The sequence below is a fragment of the Muscardinus avellanarius genome (genome assembly GCF_963383645.1).
Source record: "Muscardinus avellanarius genome assembly, chromosome: 11".
NCBI lineage: Eukaryota > Metazoa > Chordata > Mammalia > Rodentia > Gliridae > Muscardinus > Muscardinus avellanarius.
Window position 1 is genome coordinate 6,482,165 of NC_137797.1, and position 20,007 is coordinate 6,502,171.

Here is a 20,007-nt window from a genome sequence, read left to right on the forward strand (position 1 = left end):
TTTTCTTTCTTTTATTTTTGGGGTACTGGGATGGAACCCTGGGCATTCTACCTCTGCGCTACAACCCCAGCCCTATTTATTCTTTATTTGGAAACAAGGTCTCATTGAGTTGCAAAGGACCTTACCAAGCAGCTGAGGCCAGGGGCAAACACAGATCCTCCTGTCTCAGCCTCCCAAATGCTGGGATTACAAACATGTGCCACCACGCCTGGCTTTCAGTTTTTATTTTGAAACAGGGTCTCACAGCTGAGGCTGCTGCACTCATGGGTCAGGGCATTAACAGGTTAATGGGCTACTGGAGGGTGAGTCTCTTATAAAAGCCAGTTTGACTCAGTCTCCTGGATGTGCCCCTCTGGCTGTGTGGTGCTCAGGAACGCTCTGGGACTCTGCAGAGAGTCCCACCAGCAAGAAGGCCCTCCCTCCGCAGGCGTGGCCCTCGACCTTGAGCCAGCCCAGAATCCTGAGCTGAGTACACCTCTGTTCTTTTTAAAGTAAGGCAGTCTGTGGCCTTCGGTTACAGCAACAGGAAGCAGACGGAAGCATCCTCCTCCTCAGTTCCCCTTTGCCTAGGTTGAGCCATCCTCCAGGAGTTCTTGCCAAAGAGTGCCCGGAAGGTGTCTGCCGCGCAGTGTGCTGTGGTCCAGCTGCCGAACTGCTGCTGAGCACGCTGAAGCCACTCTGTTGCCGAAACCTTTGTCTGTAAACGATTGGGTTATTTCTAGAAGGGTTTAAGACTTTGAGCCTGGCATGGTGGTGCATGTCTTTAATTCCAGTACTTGGGAGCCTGAGACACTGGTTTGAGGCCAGCCTCAACTCCTTAGTGAGACCCTGTTTCAAAATAAGGAATAAAAAGAGCTAGGGGTGTGGCTTAGAGGGAGAATGCCCCTGGGTTCAATCCCCAAAACCAGAAAAAAAAAAAAAATTTGTCCTTGGAGTTTTGAAATCACAGGTAATCTTCTATACGGGTCTAATTTCACCCGTACATCAGTACCCAATAGAAAGGCGCTCCCCTCCCCCCCTCCCTCGTGTGTGTGTGTGTGTGTGTGTGTGTGTGTGTGTGTGTGTGTGTGTGTAATTCTGGGGACTGAACCCAGGGGCATCAATAGGCCCTTTCAACATGGAAACTGCCGGGGTCCAGCCCTAGCAAGAGTCGGGGTCCGCGAGCGTTGGAGTGAGGATGAGGAGTCGGCGAAGTTTGGCGGAGAAACAGCACAGAGATGCCATGGAGGGTGACGCTGCTCTCTTTAGTTTACATTTCCGCTCTCTCTCCTTTCGGTTTGGGCAAGCATTTTATACTTTCTTTTTTGGCTACATTCTACTCTTACAATTTTTTCTAGAATTAATCCATCAGTAAGTATACAGAGAACTAATACATCAAGGCAAGGTGCCAGACGGCCAGGTTCTGTTTTAAGGGAACATTTCCTCTTACAAGCAATCATGGAAAAGATCGAGAGTTTATTATTAACTAGTAATATAATATCAAAATAGTATCCTATGCTAGGCATTATACATCAATGATATACATCATTGTTTTTCAATCGATAGGCACTACTGAGGAGAGGAACGTTTCACTTCCCCATGTCCCAAGGCTGTGCCTGGTGCCCATCTGTTCTGCTGCTGTCCACGTTCCTAGCATACGACCAAGGGGTTACTGGGGGAGTAGCCACCCTACCATAGCCCACCTCTGAGTAAACGTGCTGGCCTTTTAGAATTCATAACCGTAGGAACAACTTGTCTGTTTTAGGTTTATTGGCAGACTTGAGGACAACCTCAGCAGGTAGACTCTCATCAAGCTAGTGATTCCTCGTTTCAAAAATAAAAATAAAAGCGGGCAGGCGTGGTGGCGCACACCTGTAATCCCAGCATTTGGGAGGCTGAGACAGAAGGATTGTGGTTCCTGGCCAGCCTCCGCTACTTTGCTACTTCGTGAGGCCCTTTGCAACTCAGTGACACCCTGTTTCAAAATAAAGAATAAAAAATAGGGCTGAGGGGGCAACTCGGAGGTAGAATGCCCCTGGGTTTCGTCCCCAGTGCTGAAAAATAATTAAAAAATAAAAATAAAAGCCGGGTGTGGTGGCGCACGCTTGTAATCCCCGCGCTTGGGAGGCAGAGACAGGAGGATCGCGCAGGTTCGAAGCCAGCTGTACGTGCTGGCTTAGGAGACCCTGTTTCCAAATAAAAATGTAAAAATAGGTCTGGGAGTGTAGCCCGGAGGTAGAAGGGCTTCCAGGAACCTCAGTACCACCAATAAATAAATAAATAAATAAATAAATATAAACAAATAAAAATAAAAAGGGCTGGGGTGTAGCTTGGAGGTAGAGTGCCCCGGGCCCCATCCCCAGCACCACAGGAAATACTGGAGAATTTCTTTGATTTCCTGCCTGCTGTCTTCTCACTTCCTTGTCTAGAGTCCAGCCCTCAGTCCCGGCCCTCCTGGCCGGCTTCCTGTGCTTACCAGCTGCTCATGCTGTGCTTTTGAAATTTTCCCCCAACTTTCTCTTCTGGTCTTCTATCTCACCTACTTTTTTATTTATTTTTCCCCGCGTACTGAGGATGGAACCCAGAGGCATTCTACCTCCGAGCTACACCCCCTGCCCTATTTTTATTCTTTATTTGAAACAGGGCCTCGCTTGTCGGGAATCCTGCCCGACAGCTGCCGGGGCTTGGCGAGATGATGAGTACCGGACGACTCGAACACAAACCCACGAGCCGGGAGTCAAGTCAGGCGAGATCTCATTTATTTCTCTCCAAGCAGTTCTTTATATAGCACCAAGCCACAAGGGGAATTTAGCCTAGCCTATCCGGGATAAAGATCACTAGCACGTAGTTTACAGCCAATCCCAGGCCAGTACATGAGCCATTCATGTGTGCGGGAAGCTCCTTTTAAGGTAGAAAGGGAAAAACCGCTCAGTTTCCCCACCCATAGTGAATGGGGAAACTACGCCTTCCTAGCTTCCTCCAGGCGCCATCTTGACCGTTTTTTACTGAATCACTTTACTTAAAGTTTTGCCTTAGGCCGTAGGCCGCTCAGGCCGAATCTTCTTAGGCGCTGTATAGACACACCCCATCACTCGCTGAGTTGCAAAGGGCCTAAGTAGCTGAGGCTGGCCAGGCCCCCGATGCTCCTGTCTCAGCCTCCCGAAGGCTGGGATTACAGCGTGCGCCAGCGCGCCCGGCTTGCACTGTCAACATTTATGGTTTTCCTTTTAGACTGGTCAGAGCCCCAGGATCCTCGGGTCCGTTGCTCATGGCGAGGGCCTGTCTTCAAGGGCAGAGTGCCAGGGTCCCTGTGTTCGGCGCTCAGTGTTGGCCTGTTTCCGCAGAGCGCCTGCGTCCCCTGTCCCTGGCTTGGCTTCCCAGCCCCTTGTTTGACTCTTCCCAGCTACCTAGATGCTTACCAGAGCGGAAACCAGTGGCTGGGGAAGAGCAGGCATCTAAGAACCTAGTTTTTTTTTCAAGTTTTCTTTCTTTCTTTCTTTCTTTCTTTCTTTCTTTCTTTCTTTCTTTCTTTCTTTCTTGTGGTGCCAGGAATTGAACCCAGGGGCATTCTACCTCTGGGCTACACTCCCAGCCCTATTTTATTTTTTTATTATGAAACAGGGTCTCACTAAGTTGAGGAGAGCCTCACTAAGTAGCTGAGGCTAGCCTCAAACCTGTGATCCTCCTGTCTCAGCCTCCCAAGTACTGGGATTACAAGTGTGCACCACCACACCTGGCTTAAGAACCTGGTTTTTTTTTTTCAAATAACCCTCCTGGTTTACCCCTTTCACCCTTCGATCTAGACGCAACCTGGGGCCAGTTCCTAAGCTTCTGGGGATTCTGTTGTAGGAACAAGTGCTGGTTTTCAGCTCTCCCTGGGGCTGGGAGGGATTAGCTGTTGCGGTCAGCCAGGGCAGGAAATACCGGCTGACCGGCTCCCAGCTCCCAGAATCCCTTGCTGGGGTCCCCTTTCCTGTTCTCCCTGTCTTGTGTAGTTGTCTTTAAAGATTTCTCTCAGAAATACACCAGGTTATATGCGCATGTCTTAATATGTTGCTTTGAATCTCACTGTGATATATAATTACAATGTCCCAATAAAAGTATACTTAAGAATGAGAACCTGGTCTGTGGGTTTATGGCCTCTGGAGCTGCCTGTGCTCCCGTTTTAACCTGAAGACCCCCTCCAGATCTTTCATGACCACTGCATCGTATGCATGTGCCACATCTCATGGAGCTGGTCCCCTCTCGTAGGACATACAGTTTATCTGCACTTTTACCTCGTCAAAAGCGAGGCTAAGTCGAGCGTGGTGGCGCACGCTTGTAATCCCAGCATTCAGGAGGCTGAGACAGGAGGATCGTGGTTCGCAGACAGCCTCAGCTACTTAGTGAGGCCCTCTGCAACTCAGTGAGACCCTGTTTCAAAATAAAGAATAAAAATAGGACTGGGGGTATAGCTCAGAGGTAGAATGCCCCTGGGTTCCATCCCCAGTGCCGCAGGAAAAAAAAAAAAAAGAAAGAAAAAGCAAGGCCACCAGGCATGGTGGCACACATCTGTAACCCCAGTTCTTGGAAGGCTGAGACAGGGAGATTGCAGGATCAGAACCACCCATGGCAACATGGTAGGACTCTCAGCAACCTGGTGAGAACTGTTTTTTGGGTTGGATTTTTGTTTTTTGTTTGTTTTGTTTTGTTTTGCTGTATTGGGATCAGAACCCAGGGGCATTCTACTCCTGAGCTACACCTCCAGCCATATTTTATTTATTTTTTTTTTTGAAGCAGGGTCTCACTACGTTGTGGAGGGCCTCACTAAGTAGCTGAGGCTGGCTGTGAACCCAGACCCTCCTGTCTCAGCCTCCCAAGTACTGGGATGACAAGTGTGCGCCACCATGACCAGTTTTTGTTTTTGTTTTTGTTTTTTTTAAAGCAAAGCTGCCGTCCTAAGTGTTAGGTCTTTGCTTATTTGATTCTTGTATATGGACAAACTCAGTGAAGTAGATTTGTTGATGTGATTTGCCATGGACTGAAGAATCTGTCCCCCAAATTTGTATGTTGAGCCCTGATCCCAATGTTCTGGTAATTAGAGGTGGGATCTTTGGAAGGCTTAGGTTAGAAAGTGGAGCCCTTATGAATGGGATTAAAACCCTTACTGAAAAAGGAGGTGACACGGATATCTCTGTTCACCACGTGAGGATACAAGACGATACTCATCTACAAACCAGAAGGCGGCTCTCACTGGACACCGGATCTGCAAAGGACCTGCCAGTCTCCAATAGGTTACCTGGCGCCCCCTTCCCCCAGTCTGTGGTACTGTTACAACAGCCAGAGTGGACTAAGGTCTGCTCCTTAAAGGTAGGTGTGTGTGTGTGTGTGTGTGTGTGTGTGTGTGTGTGTGTGTCTGTCTGTCTGTCTGTCTGCCTGACTGCCTGCCTCCTAGGCTCTTTAGAAGAGTCTGGCAGGAAACAGAGCAAGGGGAAGGAGGGTGTTCGGGCGGATCAGAGTTACTCTCTCTCTCTTTTCTCTCTCTCTCTCTCTCTCTCTCTCTCTCTCTCTCTCTCTCCTCCCTCCCTCCCTCCCTCCCTCCCTCCCTCCCTCTCTCAACAGCTCTGGGAAGCCGCATGATCCTAACTTGCAGTCCTCCTGTCACGACCCAACTGCCACTCAATCTGTGCGCTTTCGTAAGTTAAGAATAGTAACCGCACCTACCCATCACAACTTGCCGCAAGGAATTAAGTAAGCTGGTGTCTGAAAAACAGCCAGAGCTTTTGCTGGGTGCTGTGGCGTGCGGGGCGCCGCTCCTGCTCGGTGAGAAACGAGAGCTGTTATCTTGCTGAGTATTGGCAGAATCATGTTGGCAAGAAAGAATATGAAAATTTCAAGGACTCTTCATGTTCTAGTAGCAAGAGTAAATATTAGATTGCGTTGCATTGTTTATCTCGTAAATATCCGTTGAGGGTGACTATCTGTTGCGGCATGGCGCTGTGAACGTTTAAGGAAGAACACGCCCCTCTCCATCCCCCAGCGCGCCCCAAGCGAATGGTCTCCGGGCCGGGGCGGAACCAGTTGTTCCTGCGGAACCTTTCTTCTAGCCTCAGGGTGTCCCGGACCGCCCGGAAGCAAATGAGCAAGGGACCGCGCCGCGCAGCCGCAGCAGGGCCTCGGTCGCCACGGCAACGCCATGCGCGCCGGGGTCGCGCGGGCCGCGCGGGCTGGGGGCTGGGGCGGCGGCTGCCGCCGGGGCGTCGCGAGCTCCCGGGCGCCTCCGCCGGGCGCCGCGGACGTGGCGGGGCTGCTGCGGGACGCGACCGCGGCGGAGGAAGAGCCGCGGGCAGCGCGGGCGCGGCGGGCGCCGGGCCAGAGCTCCGTGCTGCTCTTCCCCGGCCAGGGCAGCCAGGTGGTGGGCATGGGCCGCGGCCTGCTGGGCTACCCGCGCGTCCGCGAGCTCTACGACGCTGCCCGCCGCGTGCTGGGCTACGACCTGCTGGAGCTGAGCCTGCACGGGCCTCAGGAGGACCTGGACCGCACCGTGCACTGCCAGCCCGCCGTCTTCGTGGCTTCGCTGGCCGCCGTGGAGAAGCTCCACCACCTGCAGCCCGAGGTGAGCCCCGCGGCCGCGGGGAGCGAGCGCTGTGCACGCGGCTCCCGCCGGCCGAGCGAGGCCCCCCCTCGCGTCTCTTCGGGCAGGTTCTTAGGGAGTTCGCAAAAGTGCCAGGCGCTGCCCGAGGCGCCAAGAACGAAACAAGGATCCCGTCCCAGGGAAGCTTGCCTCTTAGGGGAGACTGATAATCATAAACACACCATGTTGCCGGGGGCGCTGGGCACGCTTGTAATCCCAGCATTCGGGAGGTTGAGACAGGATCGCGCGGTTCCTGGACAGCCTCAGCTACGTAGTGAGGCCCTTTGGAACTCAGTGAGACCCTGTTTCAAAATAAAGAATTAAAAAACAGGGCTGGGGATGTGGCTCTGAGGTAGAATGTCCCTGAGTTCCATCCCCAGTACCGCTAAGTAAATAAATAAATAAACAAACAAACGCATCATGTCAGGCATAGCATATTAAGGATGTCAGGTGTCATGTAAAAGCAGGAAAGGGGTCGTGATTGTAAATGATTGTTAATAGTTGGACTAATTTTTGTGTTTGTGTATGGTACTAGGAATTGAACCCCCGATGTTATATCTCTGAGCTACACTTCCAAACGTTTTTGCAACAAGGTCTCTCCGGGTTGGCGAGGCTGTCCTAAGTCCTGGTATTACAAGTGTGTACCACCATGCCTGGCTTTCTCCTCCCCCTCACAGTACTGGGGATTGAACCCGGGTGCATTCTACCTCTGAGCTATACTCTCAAACCTGTTTTTTATTCTTTGAAACAGGGTCTCACTAAGTTGCACAGGGCTTCACTAAGTAGCTGAGGCTGAATGAAAGCCTGTGATCCTCCTGTCTCAGCCTCCCAAGTACTGGGATTACAAGCGTGACCCACCACACCCAGCTTATCATTTTATTTTGAAACAGTCTCCCTAAGTTATTCCAGCTGGCCTGAATTCTGTATCCTCTGGTCCCAGCTTTCCAAGTACTGAGATTATGGGCCTGTGCCACTCTGCCATGCCCAGCTTGAATTAATTATTAAGTGATTTTGTTGTTGTGCTGGGGGTTGAACCCAGGGCCTGATAGAGCAAGGGCTTTACCCCTGAGCTGCACCTCCAGCCTGTTAAATGGTTTGTTTAGTTTTGTTTGTTTTGCTGTACTGAGGGTACAACCCAGCGGCATTCTACCTCCAAGCTGCACCTCCAGCCCTACTTTTTAATTCTTTATTTTGAAATAGTGTCTCACTAAGTTGCAAAGGGCCTCGCTAAGTAGCCGAGGCTGGCTCAGCCTCCCCAGTACTGGGATTACAAGTGTGCGCCACCACACCTGGTGGTAAATAAAGTGAAAAGGGTTGAACTTCATCCGTAGCTGAAAGGCGGTTGAGAAGATGACATCGGAGGGTATGACTTCACTTGAAAGTGCAGGTTGCTGTTAGTACTGAATAATATCGAGACAGTAAGTGTTAAGCTGGTAGTTGAAACCCTTTGCTGCATTCCCCCTACAGCCACCTTCTGAGGGAAATACTTCTCTGCCATTGAGGAGGAAAGGCTCGAGGATGTCAAAGGAGTCAGTCAGTGTCCTGTTGAGCTGTGCTAATAACTAACGCAGTACTGTACGCGGTCGCGTCTGTGCTGAGCACTCTGGAGAACATCTTCACAGGAGGTAGGCCCTACGCTCTTCCTGTTTCACAGAGGAAGAAACTGAACTTGGCTTCTTGTCCTGCATCTGTCCCACAGGTCATTGAGAACTGTGTTGCAGCTGCTGGATTCAGCGTGGGAGAATTTGCAGCCCTAGTGTTTGCTGGAGCCATGGAGTTTTCTGAAGGTATGTGGGCAGGCCCTTTGGGTTTTTGTTTGTTTGTTTTTTGTGGTACTGGGGATGGAACCCAGGGGCCTTCTGCCTCCATGCTACACCTCCAGACCCATTTTATATTTTATTTGGAAACAGGGTCTCACTAAGTTGCTGAGAGCCTCACTAAGCTGCTGAGCCTGGCTTGGAACCTGCGATCCTCCTGTCTCAACCTCCCAAGTGCTGGGATTACAAGCGTGCACCACCATGGTCAGGCCCTTAGTTTTATGCACGGCTGTGGACTTGCTGGACTCCCTAGGGATAATGGACACTGCCAGAAATATTGGACTCACTGAGGGGCAGGGATGAGCGTGACATTCGGTCTCAAAGATCGGATTTCTGCCAGACGTGGTGGTGCATGCCTGTAATCCCCTACATGGGAGGCTAAGATGGGAGGATTGCAGGTTCCAGGCCAGCCTCAGCAACTTAGTGAGGTCCTCGGCAACCTAGCAAGACCCTGTTTCAAAACAAAAAAATTAAAAGGGTAAAAGTATAGCTGGGAAGTAGAATGCCCCTGAGTTCAATCCCTAGTAACAAACATACACACACACACACAGTACTGAGAGGCCAGGTATGGTGGCACACACTTGTAATCCCAGCATTCAAGAGGCTGAGACTAGAGGATCGAGGTTCGTGGACAGTCTCAGCTACTTAGTGAGGCCCTCCGTAACTTAGACCCTGTTTCAAAATAAAGAATGAAAAATTGGGCAGGGAGTGTAGCTTGGAGGTCAAATGCCCCTGGGTTCCATCCCCAGACCCGTAAAAAAAAAAAAAAAAAAAAAAAAAAAAAAAGTGCTGGTCTGTAACTCAGAACACCCCTGGGTTCAGTCCCCAATACCACACACGTACAGAAAGAAGTGCAAACGTACAGATACACGCCGCTTTGTCCTTGTAAGGGCCTGTCTCTAGGTAAAAAGGGCTGGGAAGTAACTCATTGGTAAAGTGACCCCAGGCTCCATCCCCAGTACAAAGAAATGCTACGACACGAGTGAACCTTAAAAACACTCCCTACATGAAAGAAGCCGGCATCTGTTTAATTCCTTGTAAAAGAAACATTCAGAATACCTGAACACACTTTATAGATGGTGGGCTGGAGGTGGAGGATGGAGGAAATGGGAGTGCTTACTTAGTGGACATGGGTGGCTTGTCTGTTTGTAGTTCTAGGGATCGGACTCAGGGGCATTCTATCTCCAAGCTACATCCCCAACCCTTTTTTATTTTTATTTATTTTTTATTTTTATTTTTGGTGGTACTGGGGTTCCTGGAAGCCCTTCTACCTCTGGGCTACACTCCCAGACCTATTTTATATTTTTGAAACAGGGTCTCTTACGCCAGCGCGGCTGGCTTCGAACCTGCGCGAACCTCCTGTCTCCGCCTCCCAAGCGCGGGGAATACAAGCGTGTGCCACCACGCCCGGCACAACCCTTTTTTTATTTTGAAACAGGGTCTTGCTAACTTGCCGTGGTCTTGCCTTGAACCTGCAATCCTCCTATCTCAACCTCCAAGTACTGTGTTCACTGGCGTGTGCCACCACACCCAGCCAGTTCTTTGTTCTCCGGGGCTGCCTGGGCATGGCTGGGCTGGGCGTTCTTTGGAGTAGTGTCCCTGGCCTTTACCCATGAGGGTCAGCAGATCCTCCCCTAGTTGTGACCACCGGAAAGTGTTTCTAGACACGCTAGACACCCCGGCTGAGAAGCATTGTCCTGGGGTGGTCTGGCTGGCCAGCAGCCGGCAGGCAGCTCCTTGGGCTGGTGTGGAGAGTAGCAGACGAGACGCCCCTGCTTCTCAGCTTCCGGTGCTTGCAACTGCTTCGCACAGCAGGTACCACTGGAACTGCGGCTCTGTGGGCTGCGGTCAACCCGCCGGCATCCTCAGCACAGACTAGGCCTTGAGATCGGGCTTCCCTCCTTCAACACATGTTTTGATTTTTCCAAATGCGCTTCTCTCCGGATAGGTCTGTATGCGGTGAAGGTCCGAGCTGAGGCCATGCAGGAAGCCTCAGAAGCTGTCCCCAGCGGCATGCTGTCTGTCCTCGGCCAGCCCCAGTCCAAGTTCGCCTCAGCCTGTTCAGAAGCCCGGGAACACTGCAAGTCGTTGGGCATAGAGAATCCAGTGTGCGAGGTGTCCAACTACCTCTTCCCTGATTGCAGGGTGATTTCAGGACACCTGGAGGTTGGTGTCGGTGGGAAGGACCTTCACAGAGCCCCGCCCGGCACGCGGGTGGGAACCTGCAAGGAGGCGGGGGCAGGTGCCCTGCTGCGTGGTGTTTAGGAAGTACCGGGGGTCGGGAATGCGTGCTAGAGTGAGCGCTGCGGGAGGGCGGGGGGCCGTGCTGCCCACTCCGCCGTGGCACAGGGGTCGCCTGCTCCTTGGAAGCTGACGGCATGGCCCAGGCGTCCCTGGGACCTCCTTGTACATCCTGGCCCCGTGAGCTCTGGTCGGTTGCTTCCTGTGGGGAAGGAGCGCTTTGCTGCGGGGCTGCACGGCCCTGCCTGCCTTTTCCTAGGCGCCTGGCCTTGTTAAGTGGGTTTCCTCTCTGTCCTTCCTTCCATTTGTTGCTTCCCCAAACATCGTGAATTGAGTAGCCCCTCTGTAAGCACTGGAGGCACAGACCGATCAGGGTTCTGTTGTCGAGGGAGACCTGCCTGTAGGGAGGCCTCCAGGCTGGGCAGAGGGAGCGGCAGGCCGGCCCCGGGCCTGCAGAGCTGGCAGCCCGAGGACAAGCTAGCCAGGAGGGCAGGGGCCCGTGCAGAGGGCACTGGGGCCAGGCACCTGACTGGGGCTGCCGAGACAGTGCAGCCGGAACCCTCATGAGAGCCGGGCATCCGCGTGTCTGTCTTGTTACCATACAGCGAGCCCCGGTCTTCTGGAAGAGAGTCCATATCCCTGTTTCATTCACAAGGAAGCTGGGGTGGAGGGAGAGACAAGTGCTTGCAGATGGTCATGGCAGAGGGTGTGTGTCTGTGTTTATGGTACTGGGAATTGAACCCTGAGCAGTCTACTTCTGAGCTACATCCCCAACCCTATTTTATTTTTTATTTTGAAACAAGATTTTACTAAGTTGAGAACCTTACTAAGTTGCTGAGGCTGGCCTAGAACCTGCAGCCCTCCTATTTCAGCCTCCCAATTACTATAGCTACAGGCATGCCTGGCTTAAGTGTGTGTGAGTGTGTGTGTGTGTGTGTGTGTGTGTGTGTGTGTGTGTGTGTGTTGTGGTACTGGGGATGGAACCCAGGGGCATTATCTGGTACACCCTGAGCCCTATTTTTTTATTATTTATTTATTTATTTATTTGTGGTACTGGGGTTCCTGGAAACCTTTCTACCTCCAGGCTACACTCCCAGACCTATTTTTATATGTTTTTTTGTTGTTGTTGTTGTTGTTGTTGTTGTTTTTTAAACAGGGTCTCTTAAGCCAGGGTGGCTGGCTGCAAACCTGCGCGATCCTCCTGTCTCCGCCTCCCAAGTGCGGGAATTACAAGCGTGCGCCACCACGCCCGGCTATTTTTTATTTCTTGAAGCAGGCTCTCATAAAGTTGCTGAGGACCAGCCTCAGCAGTTTGCGGGAGTCTCAGTGTGAGGCATAGGTTGGAGGTAGAGTAGCGCTGGGTTCGCTCCTAGTACCAAAGGCTATGAAGTGGCTGGCCTGGGCCGCGCCTGTGATGGGGCGGGGACAATTCCGTGTCTCCGCGTGGGCCGCCTTGCTAGCCATTCTGAGTCACCTTCCCAGCCGCTGTGTGAGCCTGCTCAGCTCCCTGAAGGAGGACCCCGGGGACTCCGGGGTAAACCAAGTGGAACTGGAACTCAGAGTGTGACGTGAGGTCCTCACGCGGCAGCCTGTGGGACACTGCGTCCTGCGCACGGGATGGGGTGGGCGTCAGCGGTGGCCTCGGCCTCCTTCTGCTGGCTCCAGCCTCCCTCCTGTCCCTCCAGGCCCTGCAGTTTCTCCGGAAGAACGCCTCTCAGTATCACTTCCGCCGCACTAAGATGCTGCCGGTGAGCGGCGGCTTCCACACGCGCCTCATGGAGCCGGCCGTGGAGCCTCTGGCACAAGTTTTAAAGGCAGTCGACATCAAGAAGCCGCTGGTGTCCGTGCACTCCAACGTGGACGGGAATAGGTACATGCACCCCACGCACATCCGGAAGCTGCTGGCACGGCAGGTGGTGTCCCCGGTGAAGTGGGAGCAGACGATGCGCGCCATTTACGACAGGAAGAAGGGCACCGAGTTCCCCAGGACGTTCGAGGTCGGCCCCGGCACGCAGCTGGGGAGCATCCTCAGGAGCTGTAACCAGCTGGCCTGGAAGTCCTACCAACACGTGGACGTGCTGCAGGCTGGCGGGGAGCCGCCGCAGTGACACCGAGGGACCGAGCGGGCTGGGAGGGGTGCAAGCACCGAGAGTGAGCCTCGCTCTGCTGCCCGGCCTGGTCCTCCCCCTTGGACACACCCCGTGCCGGTTACCGCGGAGCTCAGCAGCCTGAGTCCGAAGCTGTTCTGTCTACTGCGTACTCGGCAGCTGGGGGAGCAAGTCCCGCTGTCCTCACATACCCAAGAAGTAGGTGTTCAGTGCCCGCTGTGTGCCAGAGAGCAGCGGCTCCTGCCCTTGAGCAGGGTGCCCGGAAGGGTAGGGTGCGCCTGGCAGGAGCACGGCTGGGGCCCTGACTCCTCCCTGGGCATGTCTGGCTGCCCCAGGGAGAGGCGCCCACATCACCCGTGGGACTATGGTGGCAGCGGTCCGTGCCCGTGGCCGGGCGCAGGATGGGTCTCGGTGCCCGGCCTTTGCCCCGCCGCGGCCCTGAGCACGCAACTCCTCCGGCTGATAGTAAACAGTGCCATTCAACGCTGTGTGGTGGGTTTTTCCCCCCTTTTTCAGTGGGAAAACCTTGCTGGGAATCTGAACAGGGACTGTCTTAAAATGTTACATAGGCCAAGGTCCAGGTAGGGTGGCACTTGCTCTTGTGAGTTGGATAGCTGCCTGGCGAGCCCTGTTCCCTGAGGCAGAACCGTTCTTGTGTAGACAGTCCCGCTGTAGCGGCCTCTGCCCTGGAGTGGGCCCACGTGCTAGCAGTGCCAGGCTTGTGGCCCCAGCCCTGGCCGAGCACCACTGCAGATGAACAGGCTCGGTGTTCTCTGCAGCCTGAGTGCGTGTGTAGTGCTGGGGACTGACAGAGGCGTTTACCATGGAGCTACGCTCCCAGCCAGTTTTTAATTTTGAAACAGGGTCTCCCTGAGTTGTTGAGGCTGGCCTCAAACTGGAAGTCCTCCTGTTTCGTACTCCCGAGTATTGGGATTACAGACGGGGAGCACTGCGCCTGGCTGGGAAAAACTGTTTCTTAAAACTGTTGCACAAAGAACTTCATCAATCAATTTAGGTACTGGGGGTTGAACCCAGGGCTGTTCTACCACTGAGCTACACCCCCAGCCTTGTTTGTTTTTGGGGGGGCTTCTACCTTCAAGCTATACTCCCTACCCTGTTTTATTCTTTTAATTTTGAAACAGGGTTTCACTAAATTGTGGAGGACCTCACTAAGCTGCTGAGGCTGGCCGTGAACCTGCATTCCTCCCAGTTACTGGGATTACAAGTGTGTGCCACCAGACACAACTAGAATGCCCCTGGGTTCAATCCCTAGTACCAAAAAAAAAAGAGAGAGAGAGAAGGAAACTGGGGTACTCTGAGAAGGGCTCAGAGGTAGAATGCCCCCGAGGTCAACCCCTTTTGCCAAAAAAGAAAAAAACTCTGGGCAGGACAGGTATCCCCTGTTCCTGGTGGGAGAGGCCGCTGGGACCACAGTTGTCTGCTTCTGCTGCGGCTGCTTACTCCTGACTGCAGAACCCCTGGCTTCTTGAGAAGAAAATACCTGGTCACGTCCAAGCTGGGGCAGCTCCTCCAGGAGTCAGGAGGAAGGCTGCTGGGGCCAGCTGGGCAGTCGGGCTCCTGGGAGAGGCGTCTCTAGGCTTGGCCTTGATGTGTGTCCACACTGGATGAGCCCTACTGCCAAGTCTCTGAGCTCAGAGGAGATGGGGTATCAGCTGATACTCCCAGCACTTGGGGGGCTGAGACAGGAGCATCACAGTCCACGCAGCCTCAGCTACTTAGGCCCTTTGCAACTCAGACTCTACTTCAAAATTAAAAAAAAAAAAATAGGGCTGGGGGTATAGCTCATAGGTAGAATGCCCTGGGTTCAACCCTCAGTACCTCAGAAAAGATGCTTCTCACCAGGCATGGTGGCACACGCTTGTAATCCCAGCATTCGGGAGGCTGAGACCGGAAGATCATGGTTCATGGACAGCCTTCGCTACTTAGGCCCTCTGCAACTTAGACCCTGTTTCAAAATAAAGAATACAAAATAGGGCAGGGGGTGCAGCTCAGAGGTTGAATACCCCTGGGTTCCATCCCCGGACCCCCCCCCAAAAAAAAAAAATGCTTCACAGCCTTAGCCATGAGGGAAATACAAATGAAATCAAAGGCACCATGGGTGCGGGCGCTCTGGCACACACCTATAATCCCGGTCACTTTGAAGGCTGAGGCAGAATTGCAGGTTTGTGGCCAGCCTCAGCGATTTAGCCCCTCGACAACTTACACCTGTTTCAAAATAAAAAATAAGGCTGGAGGTATAGCTCAGATCGAGTGCCTCTGGGTTCCAACTCCCAGCATCAAGAAAGGAAAAATAGCCCCCTCCACTACGCAAGCGCAGTGGATGCAGGCAGCAGGGACAGCTCGGGGCGCTCTGGAATTCTGAGGATCCACAGAGGTGGCCCCAAGCAGGGTGCAAGTTCAGCAGCAAAAATAGAATCACACTTCCACTGTGGGAAGCCAGGCCCTGGGAGCCAAGGCAGGCAGGGGAAGCCTGATGGGCCCCGTGGGTCTGGGGGAGCTGGCAGGGCTGGGTGAGCAGAACAGCTATGTCTGCTGGACTCCATTGGCCAAGAAGCCAGGAAGCTCTAGAGCTGGGGATGCTGGGGCAGGGCCTGGAAAGAGCAGGGTGTGGTGGTGTGCTTGCAGTTCTAGTACTTGGGAGGCTGAGGCAGGAGGATCCTGGGTCTAAGACCAGCCTCAGCAACTTAGCAAGACCCTGTTTCAAAATTTAAAGGGGGGGTGGTGGGCTGGAGAACACCCTGGGCTCAATCCCAGATACAAAAGGGCATGCTGGACAGGAAGGAGGGGAGGCTGCCAGCCAGGGCCTGGAAGGTCATGGCTCAGCCCAGCCACGCTCGGCGATATAGGTCAGGATGTGATGGTTCAGGGAGGGGCCCAGAAACAGCTGGACCCGACTTGGGCAGGTGCTGTGCCAACTGGTGAGAGGCCTTCCTTCCCAGGCTGCTGGGCCCCTGCCCACCGCCTCCCTCCTGGTCCCCGGAGCATGGCTGCAGCCTCCCAGCAGGAAGGGCCTATGGGGAGGTAGGTAGATACCCCATTAGGAGGCATGACCCCAAAGGAATCATCTCTGACAGTTCATTTCAGGCCTCAGGGAGAGGAATGAACACTGCGAGCCCTCAGAGAGCATTTGTGTGCAGGGGGAGGAGGAGCTCAATCCCTCCGCCACCACTGCCTCTGAGAGCCAGAGGAGCCCACGCTCACTGCAAACCCCCAGAGAGGACCCAAGACTGGCTGGAAACCAACAGTTTATTGAACTCTTCTTCGCTCCCTCAGAAATCTCGTCCAGGAGTCCCTAGCGCAGGCCGGGGTGTGGCCAGCACTGCCCCCGCTGCCCGCCATACAGCCAGCCCCCAAGAAAAGAGCAGGCTGGGTTCAGGAGAGCCGCCCAGCCAGGCCTCCTAAGGGCAGTTAACCAGTAATGCCCCAGAGGTATATGAATTCATTTGTTTACAAAAAACAACAGGAAACTCCAGTATGAAACCTCAGCAGTGTCCCAGCACTATCTTGAGTTTAAATATAAAAAAGGATTATCAGAAAACACCACACTAAAAAGAATAGCGCGCAGCGCGGAGGCCACCAGAGCCTCAGGCAGAGCGGGCGGGGGCCAGCCCCACCCGGCCCGGCCTCACTGCAGCAGCAGGTGCAGGGCCCCACCGAGCAGCAGGGCCGCCAGGAGCACGGCGGGCAGCAGCTGTGTGCAGGCCTGGGCAGGACACACCTGGGGACCAGAGGGAGCAGTGAGGGGATTCTGGGTTAAGGTGAGACCCCAGAATGCAGGCTGCGCGCGCAGAGGAAAGCAGCCCCCAGGTCCGCCAGAGGGGCAGCAGCTCCATGCAGCCCGCCAGGGGCCCCTCCACCCCAAGGCCGGCGCACAGTCAGGTTCTTACCCGGGGACGGGCTGCATGAGGGCTCCAGGACCTGCCGGCCTCCCGGAGGCTGGTGAGACAGTGGATCAAGCTTCTGAGGACGCCCCTGACGCCCGTCTGGCTGTAGGTGAGAGCCAGGCTGGAGAAGGGAGCCAGGCAGTTACTGCAGGATCAGGCAGGGGCGGCACAGCGGTGGGACACGGGGCCTGTCCCCTCCAGCCCCGGACACCCACTCAGCCATGAGACGCAGGGCCTGTCCCATCCCGCCCCGGACACCCGGTCCCTGCCTGGGCGCCTTCGCGTGTGGGCTGGTTTCTGATTTTCTCCCCACCTGCCTGCCAGGCAAGGGAGTTGGGGCCTGTGCTTGCCTGGAGCTGGCCATGTGGGACACTAAGCCCCACGTCACAGGCTGGGACAGTCTTGTCCTCCCCAGGAAGTGCTGAGGGAGCCTCCGCCCGGGGCCACGCTCAGCTGGCACGATGAGGGCATAAGGGCCTTGGGCTCGGTGCGCTGCAGCCACTGTGAGGCCCGGCAGAGGGGCGAGCCAGGGCAGAGCTGTAAGCTGGGGTTCTTGGGAAGGAGGTGGCAGGGAAGCAGAGGGATTGGGGCTACCTGGGAGGGACAGGGCCATTTCCCCCCAGGTGGAAGAGTTCTGGCAGTTCGGGCTACCTGTGAATGGCCATCCCGGGCAGCTGGGCCAGGCGGGGGCTCCGGAGACGCAGGTCCATCTCATCCCCGATGCAGGCCAGCCGCAGGGCCACCTGGTTGCTGTGGAGAGGGCCCGGGAAGTGGGGTGTGGCGGTGCTGGTGAGGTCACGCCACCCCAGTGCGGTTCACGTAGGGCTGGGGCTGGGCAGCAGAAGGCCTTGCTGGTCCCGAAGTGCAGTCTCAAAGGCCCTGCAGGGCAGCCACAGGCGGCTCCCGTGCCCAGGTATCTCCAGGAGGAGGACCAATGTGCCTCCGGGCCTGCGGCATCTGCGCAATCTGCCTGGCCTCTTGGGTACTGAACCCCCAGAAAAACTCCAGCACCCCAAGTTTCTTGGAGAACTGTGAGAGGCCCAGGTGGGCAGTGATAGGAACAGAAGGTGACTGGGATGGGTGGGTTGAGGGTGGTGAGAGGCCCTGGTTGCTGAGGCTGGCTTCCCACAGAGATCTCAGCTTGGCCACCACCTCTGAGGCCATCCCCTGACTTCCAATCCTGAAACTACCCAGGTCAGCACCCATCTCTTAAAGGAGGAGCTAACAGCCCCCTGCCTGGGCCCCTACTCTCTAAACCAAACCCTTGACTGAAGCAGGGTGGGCTTTTATACCATACCAAGCACACCCACACAGCCCCCAAACCAGCCTCCTTCCTGCTCTAGGGCGCCCACGCATTCCACCCGCTGACGGTGGAAGTCCCAGGTCCTGCCTGGACCTGGCCACCTGCCCAGTGACCCGGCCTGTGCTTATCTTGGAGGCTGGCAACCAGGTCGGGGTCACAGCCCCACCTCTCCCTGCCATCCCGTGGGACCTCAGGCTTTGCCCCTGCTCCTCACCCGGGGGAAGCGGGGCAGATATCTGAGCAGCTGGGTCCCTGAAGCAGGAGGGAAAGGAGCCTGGGCTGACCTGCTTGGGCTGTGCTCCTAGAGGGGCGCTCCTGGGAAGCAGAGAGCGGCTCCTTGGCCTCTGCAGTCCGTGTCTGGACAGGGGAAGCAGAGCGCGCATGCACCCCACAGGGAGGGCCAGGAACCGCGCGGGACTCCTCAGACCCGGGCCAGGGAGCCCCCCACTGGCTCAGCACAGCGCTAGGGCCTACAACCAGAGCCAGGTCCGCGGACAGGCCAAGAGGCGCCGCAGGGAGGGGAGGCCCCCAGGGTTTGGGCCACTGTGATGGCCAGTCCACCAGGGCCTCAGGACACGCTGGGTACTAAGCGCCCCCCCCCATGAGCTGGCATCCGAGCACAGGAGTCCTGGAGCTGGGTGAGGCAAGGTGAAGTTGCCCACCTGGGGAAAGACCTCTTGGAGCGCTGCCTGGCAGGCCACCTGCAGGAAGCCCTTCTTCACACACCCGAGGGGCGCTGGGCACCTACCTGCCCTCCAGGCACTCCGCAAGGCCGAGGTCCTCTGTGGGGCGGAGCTCCTCTTCCCCCACGGGCTCCGTCATGCCGGGAGTCCCCGTGCCCGGCAGAGGTTCAGGCGACTGCACATCCACGAGGGTCTCGATGAAGAGGTCCCCAGCCGTGGGGCTTGCTCCTGACATGACTTCTGTGAGGGATGAGCAGACAGGGCACAACTGGACCCCACACCATGCAATACGGGTCCGCTGGGGCCCAGAGTGCTACGCCCCAAAGTAGGCACATTGGCGCACTGAGCTGACAGGCACTAGAAGGCCACAGAGCCACCTCGGAAGCCAGTGTCCCCTGCTTCTGCCTCCCCCAGAGGGAGGCAACAGAAACTGGGGTCCCCTCCCCGCCGTGGGTCACAGGCCCAGGACCCCTTTCCCCAAAGTAGTGGTGAGACCTAGAGGGATGCTCTGAGCAGGGTGCAGTAGCGCACACTTGTAATCCCAGTGCTGACAGGAGGACTGCAGGTTCCAGGTCAGCCTCGGCAACGTGTTTCAGAATAAAAAGAGCTGACGGTGTAGTTCAGAGGTAGAACACCCCTTGGTTCACTCTCAGGCCCTGCTTGTCGCTGAGATCAGTGAGATGATGCTTGACCCCGAAGTGGAGTTTTCCCTGGATCTTTGCTTTTTTTTAATATATGTATTTGTTTATTTTTGTGGGTCTGGGGATGGAACCCAGGGACATTGGACCTCTGAGCTACACTCCTGCCCTGTTTTTGATTCTTTATTTTGAAACAGGATCTCTAAGTTGCGGAGGGCCTCACTAAGCAGCTGAGGCTGTCCATGAACCGCAATCCTCTGGTCTCAGCCTCCCGAGTGCTGGGATTGCAAGCGTGCGCCGCCATGCGCAGATCTTTGCTTTTTGTTTTTGTTCTGAAGTCCTGGGAATGGAAACCAGGGCCTCCCGCAGGCGAGGCAAGCGCTTCGCCACGGAGCAGCACGCCAGCCTCCCTGGGTCTCCAGGGTCCGTGGCACATAAAATGCTAATCAAATAAATGTTCTGTTTTCTCTTGCTGACCTCCCTTTCCGTACAAGAGTGTGCTCTTTGTGACAGAGACAAGGTGTCAGACCTCTCCGCCCCTGCGGAGTCTCACAGGTCCCCAGGGACTGAACCCAGGTGTTCTGCCTCTGAGCTACACCCTCAGCCCTAATTTACTTTTTATTTCGAAATAGGGTCTTACTAACTTGCTGAGGATTTTGCTAAATTGTTGAGACTGGGTTCAGACCTGAAATCCTCCTGTCTCAGCCTCCCAAGTACACC

At 55.0% G+C, this 20,007-nt stretch overlaps 2 protein-coding genes across 2 annotated transcripts; one reads left to right on the forward strand and one right to left on the reverse strand.

The window, feature by feature from the left end:
• Window positions 1-6,154: 6,154 nt before the first annotated feature.
• MCAT (malonyl-CoA-acyl carrier protein transacylase) lies at window positions 6,155-12,758 on the forward strand (the record flags this gene model as incomplete). The annotated part of the gene is made up of 4 exons (XM_080704766.1): window positions 6,155-6,574; window positions 8,292-8,379; window positions 10,358-10,575; window positions 12,336-12,758. 4 exons carry the CDS (start codon window positions 6,155-6,157, stop codon window positions 12,756-12,758), a joined length of 1,149 nt encoding a protein of 382 aa, XP_080560892.1.
• Window positions 12,759-16,404: 3,646 nt separating this feature from the next.
• Window positions 16,405-18,884, reverse strand: BIK (BCL2 interacting killer; the record flags this gene model as incomplete). The annotated part of the gene is made up of 4 exons (XM_080704767.1): window positions 16,405-16,497; window positions 16,667-16,784; window positions 17,315-17,413; window positions 18,715-18,884. 4 exons carry the CDS (start codon window positions 18,882-18,884, stop codon window positions 16,405-16,407), a joined length of 480 nt encoding a protein of 159 aa, XP_080560893.1.
• Window positions 18,885-20,007: the final 1,123 nt, after the last annotated feature.